General features: G+C 36.5%; 1 protein-coding gene across 3 annotated transcripts in view; it reads right to left on the reverse strand.

The window, feature by feature from the left end:
- CADPS2 (calcium dependent secretion activator 2) overlaps positions 1-21,383 on the reverse strand; it is a 288,930-nt gene that overhangs the window by 27,234 nt on the left and 240,313 nt on the right. For 2 of the 3 annotated variants that reach the window (XM_063396763.1, XM_063396762.1), the window contains 6 exons: positions 14,140-14,295; positions 11,872-12,019; positions 10,834-10,848; positions 8,279-8,353; positions 4,833-4,916; positions 4,686-4,718 (listed from right to left, as the gene is read on the reverse strand). In XM_063396763.1, the coding sequence (XP_063252833.1) occupies positions 4,686-4,718; positions 4,833-4,916; positions 8,279-8,353; positions 10,834-10,848; positions 11,872-12,019; positions 14,140-14,295 (511 nt within the window). Of the gene's footprint in view, positions 1-4,685; positions 4,719-4,832; positions 4,917-8,278; positions 8,354-10,833; positions 10,919-11,871; positions 12,020-14,139; positions 14,296-21,383 lie in introns of those variants that run through there. The other variant, XR_010080295.1, reaches the window with a different exon arrangement.

The raw sequence follows: 21,383 nt of genomic DNA on the forward strand, positions 1-21,383 counted from the left end.
CTAGATCATCATCCCCATCATTTCTTACAAAATGAAATACATAAGCCAGGCAGGAAGGTGCACCCTTTGCATAATCAGTCCATTATAAAGGTAACATTTTAATTTCACATAGTTGTAAAAGAAATTGCTTTGTTTAAATGAAAAATGCAATGCATTTTCTCTCTCTCAAAAGCATCTTCTTGCTGAGAATCAGCAGCTTTGGCAAGGAGGAAACAAATGTGTGTATTTTGAAAAGTGTAATGGAAAATTTAAATTGTGATTCTGCAAGCATTTACACAAACACCTTTTCATATGCATGCAGTTTCATTGCATTCATGGGCCAACACAGTCATGCAAATCTGCACCAAGATTTTGATTCTTAGTGCAAAAGGTCTTCAAACCACTACAGCCCCTAAGACAAAATTTGGTATTAAAAGATGCTTCTTTATTTCCCCATAAAGTTGTATTTTGCTATGCTATTTTAGCTTTCCTACTGATTAGCAGTCATCTTTCTGATTGCCATTTAAGAGGTATCTTAAAATGCTGCTGACTTAAAACAGATGCTGCAGGGCTTTCCTTCCAATTGTACAATAGCTTGTTTTCACAGATTGGAAAACAGAAGGGCCAGATCCCAGGTCTGGCTATACAGAGCAGGAGGAAGACAGGAGAAGCCCTAAATATAAGGATAATACCCCTTCTGTGGTATTTTTTTAGAAATAGAGTTCCACAAGAAAATCCAGCTTAAAAATGACTAGTACCATATGGCCACACCTGAATAAACACTTATTTCCCTCAAAAAGATTTCGCCTCACAACATCAGCTAAATGAGGCCATGCAGTCGAAGTGTGATGTTTGAAAATGAAGGTATCTGGAAGGTCCCCGTGTGTATCTGCCTGGTAGGAGGCAGAGCTCCCTCTTTGGCCTCTACAAGACCCCGTAAGTCAAATGCTGGCACATGTGTGAGGCCCCTTTTGGTACCTTTGATCCCCACATAAAGGCGAGGGCGGGCATTGTGCGAGCTGCGCCCGCTGTCAGCCCTGCCTCCTGCAAACACCCTCCCTGCTCTCGCTGTGACAGGTGGCCCATGAGAAGAGAGGGAGGATTAGGGTCCTTCTCTGCCCTCTAAGTAACTGGCATAGATTACTGCTCCTACAAAGGGATTAAAACATACCTTTCTGAACAGAAAAGCAGTATATACATGAGCATGTAACTGGATGCTCAATTTGTATGAGTAATTGCTCTGGTTGTATTTGTCAATGCAGCAAACGTGTGGAGAAATGACCAGCTAATGACACAATTATTTGTATGCAACACTGACTTACATGATGAGAAATTGAACACAATGAAATTATCTACATGATTAAGGAACTATAATCATTTGAGATTAACAACATCCTTTTTTTTAACCTCAATTTTACTGCATTCTTTCCCTATTCTCATTAATTAACTTGCTTTGTGAACAGAATATTCACAAAAGGAAAAATATTAGGTACTTCTACATCTCCTGTGGATTGCTTGGACTTTCAGAGAAACTAACAAAGGATTATAGTGGATTTGGATGAGTTGTGTATTCAAATCAGCTTCTGCATTCCCAGTTATCAAAACATGGCATTAAAAAGAGAACCAATGTCATCCTTCACACAGTATTTCTAATATTTGTGTTTTTTTCCTCCAACAATTTGGTTTCTTCCATCTACACAGCAGCCACATTTTTTTTCCACTGCAGAGCCTTGTGTACCGTGACAATTACCAATAAGGAGAGCATAACAGCAACTAGATTTTTTCATTATTAGTTTTAGGAAATCACCAGACATCGTTGTTATTTTTTCTAATTTGGGTAATTTTTCACTTTTGCTGGGGTTTTTGTCAGGGTTTCAATTACCAAAACATCCATAGTGTCCATACATATAGCCCTCTGTGCACAGCTAGGGAAAGCAATGAGAGCTCCTTGGGACTGTCTATGTCCCACTTCTTGAAGGGCATTCTGCAAAACTGAGGCTTATGTTGCAGATTTTCTTAAACAGTTAAAAACCCCACAAACCCATTTTTTATTTTCTCTTGGATGTAATTAATCATAATTCTCTAGCAAGATTAATGAATAGAGGGGTAGATAGAAAGTAGTAAGTAGCACTTTTACTAACCTATCTGCCAAATGAACTACAACCCTCTGTCTTTCCAACCCTTGTCCTGAGAAATTGAGGGATGCTGTCTAGGGAGTGTGCACCTTCATGTCCAGTTACTTAGTATGTAAACCCTCTCTTAATAGAATTAATCATTTCCTCAAAATGACCAAAATTCATCCAGGAATGTCTGTCTTCCTTTTGAATAATTGACTATTTTTATTTACTTTTATTTACCCTTTACCTCTTATCCTCCCTCTAAAACATTTTGCTCAGTACTGCCTTCCTTTTCTTCTAACATATTTTTTGTCTAGTTAGCATCTTTTTATTTCACTACAAACCAGCATATTTTTCACTGTTTGCCAAATTCTGGTAATCAAAGATCAAAACCTTTGTCAAACCCACACAAACAACCTCCCCAAACCCCCTGCACCAAGTGATTGCACTCAGATGGAGGTGGGGCACAGGGGCAGAATGCCATTGTCCAACACACTGCAAGTCTGCACATATTTGCAGCCACATCAAGAGAAAGGGCTGACTGTGGTCACTTTTAAGTAACTTTCACACCCGCAGCTATATGGTAAGGGAGGACAAGAAGAAATTTTACAGCATATTAGGTCCAAATAAAACCACGAGGTATTCAATTAGCATCAGTGCAGCCTTGCTAGGTCACTGCCACACCACCAAGAGCTCAGTGTACATTCCTGCCTGTGTGCTGCCCCTCAGTGCACTTCTCACTTCAGCTGTGAGCCCAGGTGACGACCTTGTGATGTGACAACTTCCAGCCTCCTCTTACAGCTGGAACTTTTAACTTTGACATGTGGTGATTTCAGGCCCTACTCAGAGTGGGCAGCTGCTGGCAGTGGTGACAGTAAGGGCTCTTGGCCTCAGCTGTATCTTCATAAAAGAAAGAGAAGAAGCAACGGCAACCCCCAGCCTATGCAAGTCTTTCAATCCAGGTAAAATGACCTCCAGAATTTGGAAAAATCTTTGTCTGGTCAGATCCACAGCTTCCCTGAGGCACAGTTTACATTTGTAGTTTACAGCTGTGGAATTACAGTCCAGTTTAAATGCTCGGCTGTGGGAAAGGTGTGTGAGGAAGCTGGGAAGTGAAGACATTGTAATAATGCAAGGATCTTGATAGTCTGTCAATAATCTGGTCCTTTCTTCGAGCCAAGCACCACCATTCAGTCAATGTGAGAGAGGTGTGGGGCTCCAGCACTTTCTCTGGAACAGTGAGTGCATCCCTGTGTGACCTGATTTGCAATATTCCCCAGGTACTTTTCAGTCTCATTTTTATTGTGAACTTCAACATCAATGTATCCAGGCCAATGGTAAAAGACTTTGATGTCTCTTCCTCATAGATATGTGATTTGGAGAGTTTTCTATATTACCTGAATTTCTAGTTTGTCCACTAATTTTTTTAAGGCCTTTGGGTCTTAAGTGCCTCAACAAGGACCTTTTGCAGCAGCTATACAGAACAATAAATTAACAAAAGGTAAACTAAATTAACTGGAAATGATATGAGGTGATTTCTTTGAATGAAAGACAGCCTACTTTTTTCTTTTTTGTAAAACAGAGCACTTACAAAGGTACAAAAAATACAGGCAACAAAATAAGAAAAAAGTCGGAAAACATCATCTGAAAACAATAGAAATGTTAGAATTTATCTTACAAATGAAACAAATATACAGACAACAAACTAACAAATTCCAGAAACAGACTTTTCCTTTTATTTAACATGCATGGATTGAAAAAAAAATCATTTAAGCTTGCATTTTTCAAGATAGAACTCCTGAAGGCTTTGCTGGCCACCACATGTTTAGCATATTTATATTTTAATTTAATATTTTTCATTTACATCATAATTGTAACTTCTGTAATAATTATAGTCTTTTTTGCTGTGCTTGGAATAATATGATTTTTTAGAACTACATTAAAAAGGGATGAGAATGCAGACTTATGTGAGAACAAGGGATATTGACAGTGAAAATGACAGTATTACATAACTTTGCTTATTTAAAGAAAAGATATTCTATTCTCATACTCTAATAATAATATTTTAACATTTTGCCTCTATCTATAAAATAACTCCAACAGTTGGTCCTTTATTTTTCATCTATAGCACACAAACATTGCACAGCCAATGGTAAATCAAATGCAGATTGAGCAAGCAAGGGGTTAAATAAGCAGATCTGAGTCCTGAAGCAAGAAATCAAGAGAAATAATGGATAGTCAACTATGATGCTTTTACTTGTTGCTTATACTACACATTTGAACAATTTCTCCAAATCATGGCAAGATCCCCAGAAAAGAGTACCGAAGTTACAATCCTCACTCTTCCACAACTGAAAAAGTGCATTGAGAATAACCTTTCCACAGTTTGCTTTGAGAGTTACTTATTGCACAAGGGAAATGAAACATCCTCTCAGGGTTGTAGTGGCTGTTTAAATACTCTATGTAAAGCTGTAATGAATCTCTGTAGGAAAGCAAAATGTCAACAACAAAAAAAGTGAGCTAAAGCCCCCCTAATTTCTGAATTATTATGAACAATAGCATAAATAAATCTAAAAGGGTTATACTTACCGGAACATCAACATATTTGGCAGCTGCTTTTACCTTTAGAAAATGAAGCATAGAAAACACAGTAAGTACTTATTACTACAAATTGCACACAATTTCAGAATTATGCACAGAAAGAAGAGCAGAACCTTTGAGAATCCAAACACTTACAGTGAATGAAACTAATGATGAGAAGAAAGTACCTTCATCATATCTTGACAATTTAGACAGCACGCCTTCTAACACTGAAACAACCTGGAAGAAAAGTACAGAGAAAAATCTAAATGCACAGCATGAAAATGAAATATTTGGAAAGAGAATGTGAATTTTTCTTCCTCACATTTGTCATGATCAGCAGGGCAACATGAACTGTAAATCTGATCACTTTCTCCATCTCACAAAGTGCTGAAATCAATGATAACCTTCCTTCTGCAGCTTCACTTACTGATCAAACAGATGAAAACTTCTGAACCACTGCAGAAATGGAAACCCAACCCAAAGTTTCTCCTGAGGTGAGCCTGCTTCCAACTGTTGCCTCTAGAATGTGGTTGAATATAGCAGTGTGTGTACCCAGCATGCATTTTGGATAGAAATCACATTTTATTTTCTAGGACCACAACTTCAAAGATGATGGAGCACAAGTGCTAAAGGTGGTGATCGTGATACCATGTTTCTCTTCTTTTTGCTATTAAATGGAAAACCAGCTCAGATTTCACCTGAAAGTGTAATAGCACTGGTTTTCTGTCAGCAGCATGAGCCGTTGAGCTGCTACTCCATATCCAGGAAGGAAGCAAGAAAACATATGCCCACAGTCTCTGGTGTGATGTGGTTTCTCTCCTCTGGACTTTCACCTGCTATTGTCTGAGCAGTGTGACTCCTCAGGAAGATGTATGAATAGGTGCTTTTGCCAAAATTTTGTTTTGACCAAAAAACCCTCAACTTATGCATTGCATTAATTACAGCTTTAATATTTAAACTCCCCCAAATTAGCCTTAAAGCCAACAAATTCCCTTTTCACATCCCTCAGTGATGTTATGTTGCTCAAGTAATTCACAGTGTGTAACATATAATATCTGTCAGCCATTGTATTCATGCACATTTATTTTACACATATAAATTGCTTTCCAGTTTATATAAAGATTGTTTTAAAAGTCATCCCTTGCTCCCAACACAGTCATTCCCACAACCAAGAGTATCATTTTATGAGTGTGAGGACAGAACAAAATTCCATCTGGCATGCTGTTAATGGGCCCTGTAACAGTGTCACAACAGTGTCACCTCCAGAGGAATTGAGATCATCACTTTTCAACAAGCCCTGCTCTTAACAGTTCAAGGAGCAGGAGTAAGTGCAAACCTACATTTGTCATTTATCAATCTAACCTGTCATATTTACAGTGATTAATTAAGACACCAGTACATGGGTGCCAATCAAAGAATAAATCCATGTCATGAGAGAGAGTGGCAGTTGTTTCTGCACCTGCTTTATTAGGCCAAATACCATCTTTCTGCTTTGCAGTGGCATGCCTGTGAGAAGCTGCTGTTCATACTTTAACTCATTTTATCTGATTGACAAAGATTCTTTCTGTAGAAAAGTGTTCAACTTTATTGTGCAAAGATTGGCTAAGGAAAAGGCTGGTTTCATAAACAACATGATGTCCACAGTGCCAACATACAAATCCAATGCAAGTGGGACACAAAATAACAGAGAGCAAAACATTTCAGTGTCAAGGATGTCTGTTTAAACAAAAGGCTTAGTTATGTAGCTGGAAACTTGATTTCTGAGATGTCAGTGTACGGACTTGAGAAACTCTAAAAGCATTTCTGCACATACCTTACATTCTATGAACTGGTTACCCTGAGACACACTGTGCTTTGTTCACTGTTTTGTGCTATTCCTGTGATTCCTCAAATGCTTTAGACTGATGCATCTTGTGTTAAAACTGCCCAGTACAGTTCTTAACAAGTAAAACCTCACTGAAGGAAAAGCCTTATTTTCAGTTTCATAGACTTGCAGCTAAAAACGATTGAAACACTTGTTCCACCAAGACACAAGGTAATAAAGAGGTAAAGGCTGGAAAATAATGAAAATATTTTAGATGCAAAAGATGAATGCATTTGCTATCATGCACATTCATGTGCATTTTTTCTGGCCAAAACCAAGAGCTAAAGCTCAGCCTTTCTTTGTACCCTCAGAAGCTTTCTGCCTTGAAGCAGAAGCAATGAGGATGCCACTGGTATTTCACAAGAGAGGAGACACTGGTTAAGCTTCCAGTGATCAGAAAATGACATGGAATATTTGCTTCCTGTTTTGAGATTTCAGCCTCTGTTTTTACTGTAATAACTAATAATGAAAATCCTCTGTATTGGCAGCAGTTGTCTCTAGAATTTCTTGTACATATATCCAGAAGGAATATGACTATATTCTTTCTTTTTATAATATCAGATATTAAGAAAAAAAATCAAAAAGTTTGACCTTTAATAGCACATTTTTTTCCTGATCAAATTCTCCTTTCTTCCTCTTCCTTTTCAATAACACTAAACCCATAAACTGGAAGATTTGTTGGGAGCTATGATAGGCAACATGTAAATTTGAAACTGCTGAGATGAACTGCTTGTAATTATGTTTACATCAAAACTTCACTTTAGACAAAAAAATATCTGTCTTCTACACAGTAAGTTATCAATAAGTGGCTACATCTATTTTAAACTTCTGCAATGATTCTACAGAGCCTTCCTCTTCAATGGATAGGTGTCAATCCAAAAAGCAGATTCTCACCCCCCATCCCCCCAGCATGCTGTGACAAGCAAAAATAAAGGCATGATGAAAATATGACCAGAGTCTTACTTTTTTCATTATCTCACAAATTGTAAATATATGGCTTATTTATTCTACTTTGAAAAATCAGATATTTCTGGGTAGTTTGCAATGTATAGATAAGAAACTACTTATAAAATCTTCCTTTTCTGTCATTATTTGCTGTGTTGTTCAAATTATTTGGGATAGAAACTTTTTTTTTAATATCAATCACTTAGACTTTTACTGGAGTAGAGGTGCAACAAAAAGACAAGACATTATTTAAGTTTTCTTCACTTATTTGCCAAGTCCTTATATCATGTCAAAACACATTTTATTTTTACATATAAAAGCCTAAAAAATCAATTTCAAGAAACAAGAACTTACAAAATACTTTTAATTAAATGGTTTGTGGACCAAAATCTCATAAAAAAGTTAAACTGAATCTCTGGATATTGTCTACCTCTAAATATGAAATTTAAATACTGAATGATTAGAAGAAAGTTCTCATGTAAGAAATTCAACAAAAAATAACGTATTACACAAGACAATACTGATAAATTTTAATCCTACCAGTTCTGCTAGCTGCTAGCAATTCCTATCTACGACAGAAACACAGAAGACAAACTTATCTCAATAGCAGGCTGCACAGAAATTGTTTACTCAATTGTCATAAAATGTAATTTTGTTAATGCAGTATTATTTACAAATCATGTTGTCCCCCACAATTTTCCTGCGTATAGAAAAACTGAGATATTTGAATACATCTCCAAAGTTCAACCATTTTCTGCTGTATTATAAAATAAAATGTAAATAGCTTTACCTTTGAAACAAGAAGTGAAATAATTTCTTTAACAGTTTCTTCAATCAAGTCATCTATTTTTGAATGGTATTGTTGCTGTAATGCAAAAGATAAAAAAGCATTAGCATGTATATGAACACACACTTTTGTCATAAGTCATAAATGGTGCAAAGCTGATAACCCTGCCAGATCAGATTTACTTAAAATTATCATTTTGAACATCAGAAGAACAAACCCTTGAAAATGATCCACCCAATCACCAGTTTCTTACATTCTGTGTCGAAAATTTTCCCATGTACACTGTTGAGTTAAGCAGCTAATGGGGTTATTATTTAGATGAATTGAGTTCTTATACTTATTCAGGCAAAGGAATGTGAAGGATAGTTTTTGTCTTCTCCTATATAATTAAGGTGGCCATGTATTTTTTTCTAAAGGGTTGGTTTAGCTGGAGAAGCAAAAAGACTAGAATAAGATTTAATTAATACAGCATTTCATGTCTGACAACTCTCATTCATAAGTTATTTTAAATGTCCTCTAGAAATAAAATGAGCTCCAATTGTTCATCCTGAAAGAGCCTTTCTGTTAGCACAGTGAGCTTCAGTTTATACAAATCTTACAATATGCTCAAGCAAGGGCAAAATTAAAATTTCATCAACAAAGCAGAATAGATGGTAACAAATTAATAGGCCATAGAAGGCATAATAAAACAGACTTCATTCTCCATAGACTTTTCTTTTGCTTTTTCATAAAGAAGGTGTCTTTAAGTAAATGCTTTTAAAATAAATCTGAAAGACTTTTAAGATAATCCTACCGAGCTCCCTTCTGAAATTAACGGGAACTAGGGATCCCATTCTGTCAAGGAGGCACATCAATTCAAACAGTAATTCTTCCTTTAGAAACATTTATCTGACAGCAAAGATTGTCCCCAATAGCCACTTCACAGAAAATGACTTGTAAAGACTAACCCTATCTTCCTAGTTCAAGGCTACTTGGAACAGCTAACAGCATAATGCTTGGAGTAAAAGTACTGAGGTCAGTGTAAACATTAGCCTAACTTAGCAGCTGCCAGCTGAATAGTTTCCAGAGTTCTAAGTTTCTAAAGGCTATTTTTCATCCATTTCACAGTTGTCATACAAATCAAAACATTAATTCTGATCTGCTGAATATTTTTAGGAATGATTTTCTAAAAAGCACAGATATTGAACTTGGGTTTAAATTAAGAGAAAATAAAACTATGAGATGTGTTTGCCCACATACATATGTCTGCTACAGGTACTAACACCAAACATCAATTTTTGCTTTTAATTTCTTTTAAAGTTTAAAAACACTTGAAAAATGTAAATGACTCAGACAAACAGCTGTGGTCACACTGTAACAATGAAAGCATAGTAGAAATACATCAAAGAGCTTTCTACATTTTCAAATATATTATATTCCCACCGTATTAATGTCTTGACCAATAAAATACTTGATCTGCTAAGGGGTGTAATCATCCCAAACAGTGTGTGATGTCTGTTGCTTACAAGTCTTCAGAAGGCAATGCCTTCTTACTCTCTGGAAGCCATACACAATTATTCTCCCACTGATGAATGTCAAAACTATATCTACTCCTGTGAACCATAAAAAATCAGCTGTTCCTCCCAGAAAGCATCTGCTACTTTATCTCCACTGTATATTACATAAATGGATCTATGTATGAAAGATCAGCTCCTATTTTTTCTTGTATTTTTTTCTCTTTTTTCTCACCACAAAGCAAATATAATTTTGTGGAAATGGACTATAAACAGTAACTTCACTTACAAGCCAAAAAAAGAACTGAGTCAAGTTTTTCATAAACCACAACAAGGTTCCAAAATGATGACATTTCTTTAGAAACAATTTTTAAATTACATTAATCTGATTTTTTTCATGATTTATTTTGAAAACCATGAGATCATAAAGACTCTAACCCACTCCCCTCCAGTGCTGATTTCCACTGAAACAGTCACCCTCAGCAAAACAAAACTTCATCTCCTTATGCAAGAGGATTTGACTCTGGGCTTTTAAGAGATGGGTGAACTTTGGCTCCTAGTGGACTGCCTGGCAGAGCAGGAGGCACAATCCAGAGCAGGCAAGAGGAGTGGCACCTCCTGGAGAAGGGGGCCGTGCCCTCTGTCTGCAGTCATTACAGAGGTTCTGGTATGCCTGTGCCACAGCAGCACAGCTCGTGTGTGTTTGCAGGTACTGCCTGCACACACACGAAAGGTGAAATGGCAGCATCAGCTCACACAGAGCTGATAGCTCTGCTTTCTCCTGAAGAGCCTCACTGAGAGGTGAAAGAACCCAAAACTTTGTGACCTGGTGAGACAGGGCACTGAGTCTGAAAAGCAGAAATTGAAGACTTCATCTGGAATTACCCTGGAGGATGAACAAGGAAAGAACTGAGAAGCTGACAATCTGTCTGTTGCACTGTAAAGGAATTCTGAGGGTCTGGCTAACAAATTAACATGAAAAGCAATATTACCATTTCAAATAAAAAGTGGCTGTTAATATTCAATGAAAAAAAAGCAAATTAAAAACAACAAAAAGACACTTACCCATTGACTAGCAAACTGGTTCATGTCACGGAAAACCAAAAGGAAAAATAAAGACGACAGGGTATAACAGGAAAATGATGAATGTCTCATTGAATTAGGGAAAAAAAAAGACAATTACATCGAATATGCTCACTTGAAAAGATCAGTCAATGAAATGAAGAACACAATACAGAAATGCAAAATCAATGGAGAAAAATATGTCCAAACAGTGTAACTGTGAAGGTGCCTAAAGCATACATACTTTTTTTGCTGCCAAATTCTGAAAAATGTTTTACTGTCTTTCCAAAACCAAATGAAACAAATTACAAACCAAATTACATGCTAATGCATTAGCACAGAAAGAACAGTTTTAATTTTTTGCTGATGGTCTCACCAATCTACATAGCATACCCTTTTCATTTCAGATTATTCCTGCTGGGAGTGACAACACAGGAGTGATGGAAGTCAGTGAAGTTCACATATCCTTCAAAAGCACATCAGTGCTCCACTGTGGAGTATCTACAGTCCTACAGCAGACTACTGACAAAATAGTCCTTGTCCTTGGAGACCAAATTAAAAAAACACATTAAATTACCTGATTATTTCTTTCCTCTCTTTTCAGCATATTCCTTGGCATGAATGCTGGGTCTATAACCCATTTAAAACCAAACATCACTAAATTAAAACCTGTCTGCAAAGGACAATATTTTGGCTCTAGTTTACATTCACAAAGGAGTCCTGAAGTGGGCTCTTTTTCTGTTGCAACCCGAGAGAAATTCCTGGAGGGGCTGTGAGTCAAGAAATCCTCTGAATGTTCAACAGACTCACAGGTCAAAGCAAACAAATTACAGAAGCACTCTGTGTGCTCTCTGGTGGAAGATGAGGGGCTGTGTCTCGCATGATGCTATAGGGATCAGCTGATGCACACTTCTGTACCAACAGAGCTGTGTGATGCATCTCGGTTCGTTTGAAATTAATGTAAGGACAGTCTGATGTGAGTAGCGTGAGATGTTTCAGATCAACCAAACACAGGAATTAAACAGACAAAATTCCCCTTACCTCTTGCCCCCCATCCAGTATGCAGAGTTTAGCTGTCTGTTTCTTGGCGTCAACTAAGACGTTAAACATTGTACACAGGTAAGGAGGGATGCGCAGGTCTGTTGATTTGTTTGTCTTCTGCAGCTTCAGTTCAAATGCAATTCTTGTTCTGTTTATTAAAACACAATTTGGAATATGAGTGTCTCTGACAATTCTGAACAACCACAGTAAACACATATAAATCTTACTGAGCATGTTGGCTTAACAATATACACATACATGACAACATTTTAGAATTAAAATTCTGTAAATTCAGAATATCAACCTTTCAATAAACAATTGCACTGATGGTAATCTCAAGGTTCTGCAATTCAGTGAATTCAGTTGAACAATAAAAGTATTATCTTCTTGCTTTCTAGATAGCAATATGTTTCCTTGTGTTTTATTTAAAGCAATGAAAATACCCATTATTTTCCAGCTTCTCTATGCTAAAATGCAGTTTTTGGTACAAAATGCTCACTTCTAAGAAATATAATGAAAAAATCCAATTCTGGCTTTAACAGAAGGAGATTTTTAACAAAGAAAATTACTTTAATATTAAGAAAATATTAATATTTATGTTGAAAATTAAGACGTAACAGGAGATACATAATACAAATCCTCTATTTTCTTCTCATATCAGTGTAAATATGGAGCAATGACACTGAAAAAAACTATAATTCAACATACTTACAGAGATAACATTTTATTTCCCCCCTTATTTTAAAATCTGGGTACCAGAAGTTCACACAATATTTTTAGAAGATGGGAACAGAAGAATCCAATTTCCATTTTAAAACATCTTAAGATATTAATATCACAAGAAGAGTTATAATAGAAGAATTTTATTTTTTTTCTGAGTTGCTAACTTTTATGACCTGACATACAGTACCTTTGACCACACAAAAACATAATTCTTGTATTAAAAGTGGTACGTTATATATTCAATCTAGAATATTAATGTATTTTATAGTCCTGTTGATAAGACAATAAAGTTTTTTTTCTTTTTCTGGCTCAAAAATCAATATAATCCATGTATTAATAGTACTGAATCTCATTGCTACTCTTTCAATGTTTTTTTAGACTAAGATTAGACTAATAGTCTTCCATTCCTTTAAGATTTCACCATTTTTCTAAGATTTCTTAGATAACTATAACTGACTGAACTTCTATGCCAAATTATTTAGAACAAAATGATTGCTTTAATTTTAGTGTTTCTTACCTTTCTTTATTAGAGCTTTAACTTTTATTCCATTCCCTGTATCATCCCCCTTTCATCATCAAATAGAAAAGTTCTTTTAAATGTTTCTGGTTTTTTAATCATAATTTCATCACTCTAGCTCTAGCAACAGGCTTTTATCCTTAGCCTGAGAGGCTACTTTTTCCTACTGTGTTTAGAGAAAATAATGCAATACTATCTCACTTGTAAAGATCCTCTGCTTGTTTAGCCTTTCTTATCAATTTTGTACATTTTATGATTAACAAAAATTATGTACAGAATTTATTTTCCCCTATTCTATTATTTTAAAAAAATCTGTGTTTTTATATGTCCAGATTAAACTTTCTGAAGCACCTGATTGTACTTCTCTGTAAATTTTTTAGACATACAGATATTTCTTCTAAATTCAGTGATATTTATTTAAAGCTATGGTAGAAGTCTTTTCAGATCACCTATAGTTAATTTAAAAGAATATACAGTAATGGTAAGATAAGCTCAAGGAAAAAGAGCACTACATTTTCTGTAATTTTCAGAAGTTTAGCATTATAAAACCTAGTTTCAGTTGGCTGACTATCAGCCAGCCTTCTTTTGTTTGTGGTATAAATGCAGAAATATTGTAGACTCTATAGTTTGTAATATATTTCTTAGAGAAAGTAATTTAAAATTGACGAATTAAATAATATTGTTAACTGAACATGAAGAATAATGTAGTAAAGGGGGAGGAAAATGTGCAAAAAGAAGCAGAATTCTGAGTTCTGTTAATATTTGCCACTAATATGGAATAGAAAAAAACAAATTTGACTTATTCACTTCCAAGGGTCTATGCACAACAGATAGAGAAATTCTCCTTCGTACTTCCTAGATGTTGGCAAATTGTCAGAAATAAATAAATACAAGTCATGATCTCTATAGAATTATCCTGATTCCTGTGACAAGATTCTGGTACAGATGTACCTCTGCAAGCCAGCATGACCCCTCCTGTGTTAATTTTTAAATCTCTCCCAGTTTTTAAGTGATCATTTACACTGTACCTTTTAACGCAGGCTTCTATCATGTCAGTGGCCATGAGTTTCAGTCTCTGCTCTAAATGGTGGGCAAATTCTGGTTCTGGCCAGTGAAGATCAAAAACAAACATCTGCAGAGCATCCAGTTTCCAGAAAAGATCTTCTGATGTAGCTGATCCATTGCTATAAGAAACAAAATAAAACAAAGCCCCCAAGAAACAGAAGATAAATGTATGGATGTCTATCCCAGCTGCCACATAATTAAGGTAATAAGATTTCCTTATCACACCACCTTCCTCCTTCATTTCCCTATATCTTTTAGCACAGTTGCTCTTATTTAAAAATAAATGAAAATGGTAGTGAAATGAAATAAGTGAAAATGGTAGTGGGAAACTTAAAACATATCCCCTTAGGGTGAAAAAAGGGAATGATTTCTCATTTGTCAGCTGAAAAATTAGGCAGGATAGGGAGGTAGATGGGATGTTGGGGAGCATGGAAAATGAAATAGCTCAAGTTTCAGATCAAGATAGGAAAAACATAGAGTACAGGATTAGTAAGGATATTTTCAATATAGTGAATACAAGACTTTGTGCATATATTTTCTTGCATTCATAACTCTGGTAGATAAGTCTGCCAAAGAAATGAGGATGCTAGTATTAATATTGTAAAAGAGATAACCAGACAGATAGTCCCTTGATAAATGCTCATGAATTCTAACTGAGGGAATAGCATCAGATCCAGGTGGGGAAAAAAAACAGAGAAGAGAAACTATTTAAAGAAATTGGTGTATACAAACAAAACCAGCAGATTAATATGGCTCTATACCACCTCAGACTGCCCATAATGTTTTAAAGTTCTCCCCCCCGGTTTGGCTGCTAAATTTAAATACAATTGCTTGTGATAAAGTGCAACAACTTAAAGCTAAACTAAGCAGTAAATTCATTTACACTTCCACAGTCAACACAGATTAATTACATTTTCATGATGTCTTGTACTGCTATGCCTGAGCTACCGTTTAGATTAGTGTATACTATGCAACATTGAATTCCAGGATGTGAGTGGCACAAGCAACCAAAACTCAGCCTGACAGTCCCATTTCAGATCCAAACAGTTTAAATACGTCGTCACTACTATCATTTTGTTTCTTCTGCCTTATGCTAAAGAACAGAATTATCAAGGTGTTAAGTGACCCCAGCTCTCACTGAAGGAATCAGTGAGCACTGATTGTGCTCAGGGCAGAGAAGGGTCAGATTCAGAAACAAATGAAATGAAAACAGAGAGGACCTCTAATATCTGACCACCTACTGCACCCCTCAGACAGCAGCACTGCCACCGGGTCACGCCGGGTCAGCAGAGGCAGAGAGGTGAATTAGAGCACTGCTCTTGTTCAGGGCTCTGAAGCTGCAGCAGGGCTGCAGCAGGAGCACTGCCCCAGTCTCACACCCGCACCCATCCCCTTCCACACACACCCCCTCTCCCCTTGCTCCTCTGCCCCACGGCGGCCCCAGCCAGCGCTGTCACTGCAGCGCCCAGCGCGGCTCCGGGCCGGGCCGGGGGACAGGCAGGCAGTGCCAAGCTGGGAGCAGGGCTCCTGCCTCTGAGCCACCAGCTCTGCCTCTGGCTTCAGTGGTGCAGGGTTTGACACCCTCATGGTGCACAGCAGGAGACTCCACAGTTCCAATACTCTTTTTAGGCTTTTTCAATATTATTTCGATATTTTCCCCACTTATGTTACACAGTAACTGTTAATTTAGTGTTGTATTGTGGTCCTGAAAGAAAACAGCAGAAACAGGAAAAAGGCCCATGGGACTGCTAAGGTTACAACTTGCACAGGAGTTCTACCTGTTGAGGGACCACTTACATACATCACTAAGTTTAATTAAGGAATAGAAAGAAAATAACAACCCAAACTTCTGGAAAAGTTAGCATCCTGTTAGACTGCTTTTTCAGTTATATGACAAGCAAATATTGAAGATATCATTGCATCTGCTGTGTACGCTGGCAGTGAGTGAAGCTGTAGATGCTTTGTTTAGACTTTATCTGATTCAAAAGTGACTAAATCAAGTTTTGAGATGATTGAGGTAAAAAATAAGACAAATCATATGGGGACAGAAATGGGACAATCTCAGTATTTATAAGTGTTGATAAAAACACGTATTTTCTAGAAAACAAACCAAACTTTCTCAAGAAAAAAACCTAATCATTTTCATCATCAGATCACAAAATTTAGCCATTTTTTATTCTCCCATAGTGTTTCTTTTTTGCCTGATGGAATTACAAAGGAAATTCTTTAGGACTCAGGAGGACTAATGTATTCATAATAACATAAATATATTTTTATGTACATTTACTACTTTGTTTACTACTACATTGTAGTAGTAGCCACTCTAATTTTGTTTAATTAGACTACCAAATAAAGTTTCACAATTATAATAAATGCAATAACAAGCAAAGGTTAATGGAAGAATTCATTCTGTGAGAAACACTAATTTATTTGTTCTCTTTTCATATAATTTTGAGTTTTCATCCTTCAATTTTTTATTCAACATTGTGCAGTGACATTTGAATTTGACTAACACATTATACTAATTAGATGAGGAAAGAAAATAAAGTGCTACAACAGAAATTGTTTGTTCCTGATTTACACATCCAAAACCAAATGTCTAGTCTGTGTGCTAAATGCTGCAAAAGAAGAGCTAAACTCAGATTTTATGTCTTCCTGGCACAGGAGCAATTCTGGTATTCAAATCAAGACTGAATCTGTATCCATAATTTGAAAACCTTTTCTTTTTGTGAAGGGACAGGAGACATTGTTGGCTTAAAGTTTTTATTTGAATGTTTATGGTAAAGCTACTTTGCTCTAAAGAAGGGAATAATATTGATCAACCAGGAAACTGAATTGACATTCTTTCTTTTAAAACTGTAATAGTTATCCATAGTTTTAAAATTAAGCACAAACTCGCCTGCTTCGCTGGCCAAGACAACCTTTCAGATACTTTCTAGTTGTCCATTCTTATTAACCAGGTTATGGCAGTAAGAGAAGGTTATCAGGGATTAAAAGAGGCAAATATTATGAGCATCCTATTATATTCCCATTTTTTCTAATGGGAATTTAACTTTGCACTTGGTCACACTTTGATTGGGAAAGTGGACCAGGAATCTTCAGAGGTCCCTTTTAAATGATTTTATGTCTTTAGCTCTTACATCCCACTGAATGCAGAAAAAAAAAAAAAGAAAAAAAGAAAAAAAAAAGAAAAAAAAAAAGAAAAAAAAAAGAAAAAAAAAAAAAAGAAAAAGAAAAAGAAAAAAAAAAAAAGAAAAAGACATCATATAGCCTCCTAGGCATGCAGCCTTAATTCACTTATCCACTGACAGCTGAAAGAGGCAGCTTCCCACTGGGCTTGCCAGGCATGTAAGCAGTAGCAATTAGCCAAACAGTCCACTAATAAAGTACACTGGTTGCAAGATACTTCCACAAATGACTCCAGAGTAAATGCAGAATGAATAATTTCTTGACTACATATGAAACTCCATAGGGTGGCTTGGGATATGAAAATATAAGTATTAAATATCTAAGAATATTATCAATCAACCAAAAGATTCAAAAGCAGCTGGTTTCAATTCTTCTATAATATACCAAGGACAGGGATGATCATTTTACAAATGACTGCGATTTTTCTTTAAGGTTACTACTGAGATCCTACCCACTAGCCTTTTGTGAGGACCTCTTACAAAACATGGCACAAGCACTACATCTCTTGTCAGCCTCCAGCTTGTGAACTCCAGGGTTTTATTCTTTATGCTGTCTCAAAATATATATTCAGGGCTGAGAAAGACAATTTCTTCAACAGAACAGGATTTTCAGTAATTTCAGTGTCAGTTGCACTCTGCCCCATCTCTCCACTTTTCACCAGCAGATGAAGTGGAGGGATGGAGCAGAACTTTTGCAAGCATCAGTTAATGTCAAGTCCCTCAAAGACATTGAGGACAGAGCTACCCCATGACTTCTCTTAGCTCAAGAGTGAGGCTCAAGGATCAAGCAACCAAAACAAGTTAAGTCTTCTTTCTTACTGTATATTAATATTTTTGGAAGGAAAGAAATTTGCCCCACAATATAAATTTGTCTTCCAGAATGCTCAATAGGACCAAGATATTCAAAACTCCTTATTCCAGAGAAAGCAGATCAGCCAGATTTCACTATGCCATCAGTCCTATGGCTATACTTTTAAATACCCATCCTTAGAAATGCAGGCCATGGCCTCCTAGCACTTTACTGGAGATAAAGCTCTGTGACAGGAATGTATGTGGCACTCCTGACTCATTCAGCACTCACAAATACACAGAGAGGTCCAGCACAGGAGCTCAGACATATTCAGACCAACTCCCTCTGCATCATTATTGGAGCACTGGGACTGCTCCAGCCTTGTCTCTCTCATCACTCATTATAGCTGAGCCACAGCAGGAAGAATATAGAAGACACATTTCCTTTGATGTTGCTTCTGAGTGGAAGACAAGACAAGACTATTCTCCTACAAGCATATATCTCATTCCAGGTTTCTCCAGCCTTGAAATTTCCTGAAGCTGATGTTTAGACTGGCACCAGATAGCAACAGAGAACCTCAGGTGTGTATCTACACTAGTTCTGGTTAGTGACACTATGTAACATCTGCACTGAAAAGAATAATCTATAAATTAAACCACAAACAATTAAAATCATCCAAATATTTAACTTAAAAGCCAAGTCCAGAAGACGCAAAAAATTTGTATTTAAAATATGAAGAGCAATTTAAAATAGTTTATTTGAATAAGTGAGTAAGAAAAAACTGATTGTGGCTGCTTGAAAGCTTTTACAGAATATTCAAACATTTTTGCTCTTTAAGATTATCTTCAGCCAAATGGAACAGTAATCCACAGTGCCCTAAATGTCTAGCCAACATGTCCTCTGAATTATGTTCTCCAGAGACCAATCAAGAAAAACAGACTACTACTCATAACAATTTCCCCTTTTCATATCTCACTTTCCAATGCCAAAAAAGAAAATTATCTTGGAAGAAGGCAATGATCTTGCTAAATAAACTTATAAGTAGCATATATTTATTGTTCCAAAACAAATGATCAAGGACAAAAAAAAGAAACAATTAATTAAAAAAATATAAACAATCTTTGCTGGTAATGCTCAAGAGAGTTGTAGCAACTTTAAAGTGAAAATGGGGAAAATCTATTTTTATTAATAAAGCACACAAATGGATGCCCAACTGTGAATATATTTTCACTTCTTTCTCTTCAGTGAAATTATTATGTAGGCACATAATAGCTCTATTGAATATGAATATACTTAAACATGAGCTTGAGAGCATGGACACAAACATTAGTAAAGTTTGGAGAATAATAAATCTCTTTCTATTGAAGATAAAAGAGACAGAGGACTTTAGCAGCCTTTAACACAGTTGACCCACAGACTACTCATTTTCATTCTTTCTGACTCTAAATTCTTTATTGTGTAATTCAAATTGATAATGATTAATTATCAATTATCAAAAATCATCCCTTCCAAAGAGAAAAAGGAAAGTCCAATAGAACTCTGATATACACATAGTCATCTTCTTGCCAAATCACCAGTTTTGTGGCCAGGAGGAGCAAGCACGGTGAATTGGGAAAGACTTGAGGGAAGCAGTGGACAGAAGGAGTCTACTTGTGCTCCTGAATTAGATGACTCTGCTGACTATATGTATAATTCAGTGTACCCCTCTAGTCCATCTAAGCTGGGGTGCTCATCACCTTGAAAAGGAAAACTGTCAAGAAGCTCTGGATTTTGCTTAGCAGGTATTTTTGGGTTACTCCTTGTGGAAGTATACCTTAGCAGGTATTATATATTGGGTTACTCCTTGTGGAAGAATTTAACTAGTGAGTTCTCCCTGAAAAAGCTGAGATGGGAGAAGAGGCAGAAAATAAAACTCTCCTCCTTTCTTTTACATAATAGTGAAAGTGACCCACTTCCTGTACCAGAAACTGAGCCACCATTACCAGAAGGAAAAAGGAAACTTCTTAGCGTGGGAGAAGGAACAAGTGGCTTGCAGTGCTATTGTTTTTTGGTTTTTTTTTACCCAAATACATGACCATTCTGAGAACTTACTTGCCTCTTCAGTAGAATGCAGATAGGCTGATTCTTAAAATACTGCCTGAATACCACAGTATTACAAAGGTAACTTAATGCTGCCTGCGATCGAGACTATCAATACACACATAGTTTATAAATATAACCTCAAAGCTCTATGTTTTGGGGAAAGAACATGAAGAGGTACCTCCATCAGAGACAGCACCATGGCAGATCTCTGCTTGAATGCTGTGTGAGGTGGCTGAAAGGGGATGGGGGCCTTACAAAGGTCACAACCACAGTAAGAGACACTGCTCACGCCCACTTCTCTTGAAAAGCAGCAGAATGAGAGCTGCTTCTGGTGAGTGCTTACAGCATGCCAACCTCACTGCTCACCAAGTGCTACGAAAACCTCACTGGCTGGCTTAGGATTTTATGCATACTGGGTCATACGTACCATGAAACTAAATATAAGAACATGTGCAAGAGGGAGGAGCCCATGACTCAATTTTACTATGCTTTCATGTCTTTTGACAACAGAGTCTAGGAATATATTGATGCAGCAAACCCTTCATTTAGGAAAGATCTACAACCATAATCCTCCAATCAAAATCTGTATTAATTATAAATTCAGTATTCAAAATACATGGAATTTCATCTAGAAAATTTATTTTTTCTGGATGGAGCTGCTAGAAAGCAGACTACAAGAGCACATCCAAGATTAGCAACTCTTAACTCTGAAAGCTATTCTTTAAAAAAAAGTGACCTTTGAAAACCGGGGCATAACAGAAAGGAATTTCAGTTCCAGAAGGCCAATTAGTTTGTATTCAAAGCTGAAATGACTTGCATAAGCACATCAGGAGAAACCTAGCATTACTATAGTAAATACAAAAGGCACCAAAGCCAATGATTAAGAGGAATTCTGTCACTTTTTAGGGGAATTAACAGCAGAACAACAATCATAATACCCCTTTTTACAAGGACTCACATGAACAAGACAAGGGATAATGGGCTTGAGTTACTTCTGGGGAGTTTCCGATTAGAAAGTAGAGGAAATTTTTCAAAATAAGGAAATCAGCCATTGGAATAATCTCCTCCAGAGGAAATGGTGGATTCCCCAGCATTGCACATTTTTGAAATTTGTCTGGACAGGGTGCTAGGCCATCGTAGACCATGC

The sequence above is a fragment of the Prinia subflava genome, chromosome 4, assembly GCF_021018805.1.
Source record: "Prinia subflava isolate CZ2003 ecotype Zambia chromosome 4, Cam_Psub_1.2, whole genome shotgun sequence".
Taxonomy (NCBI): Eukaryota; Metazoa; Chordata; class Aves; order Passeriformes; family Cisticolidae; genus Prinia; species Prinia subflava.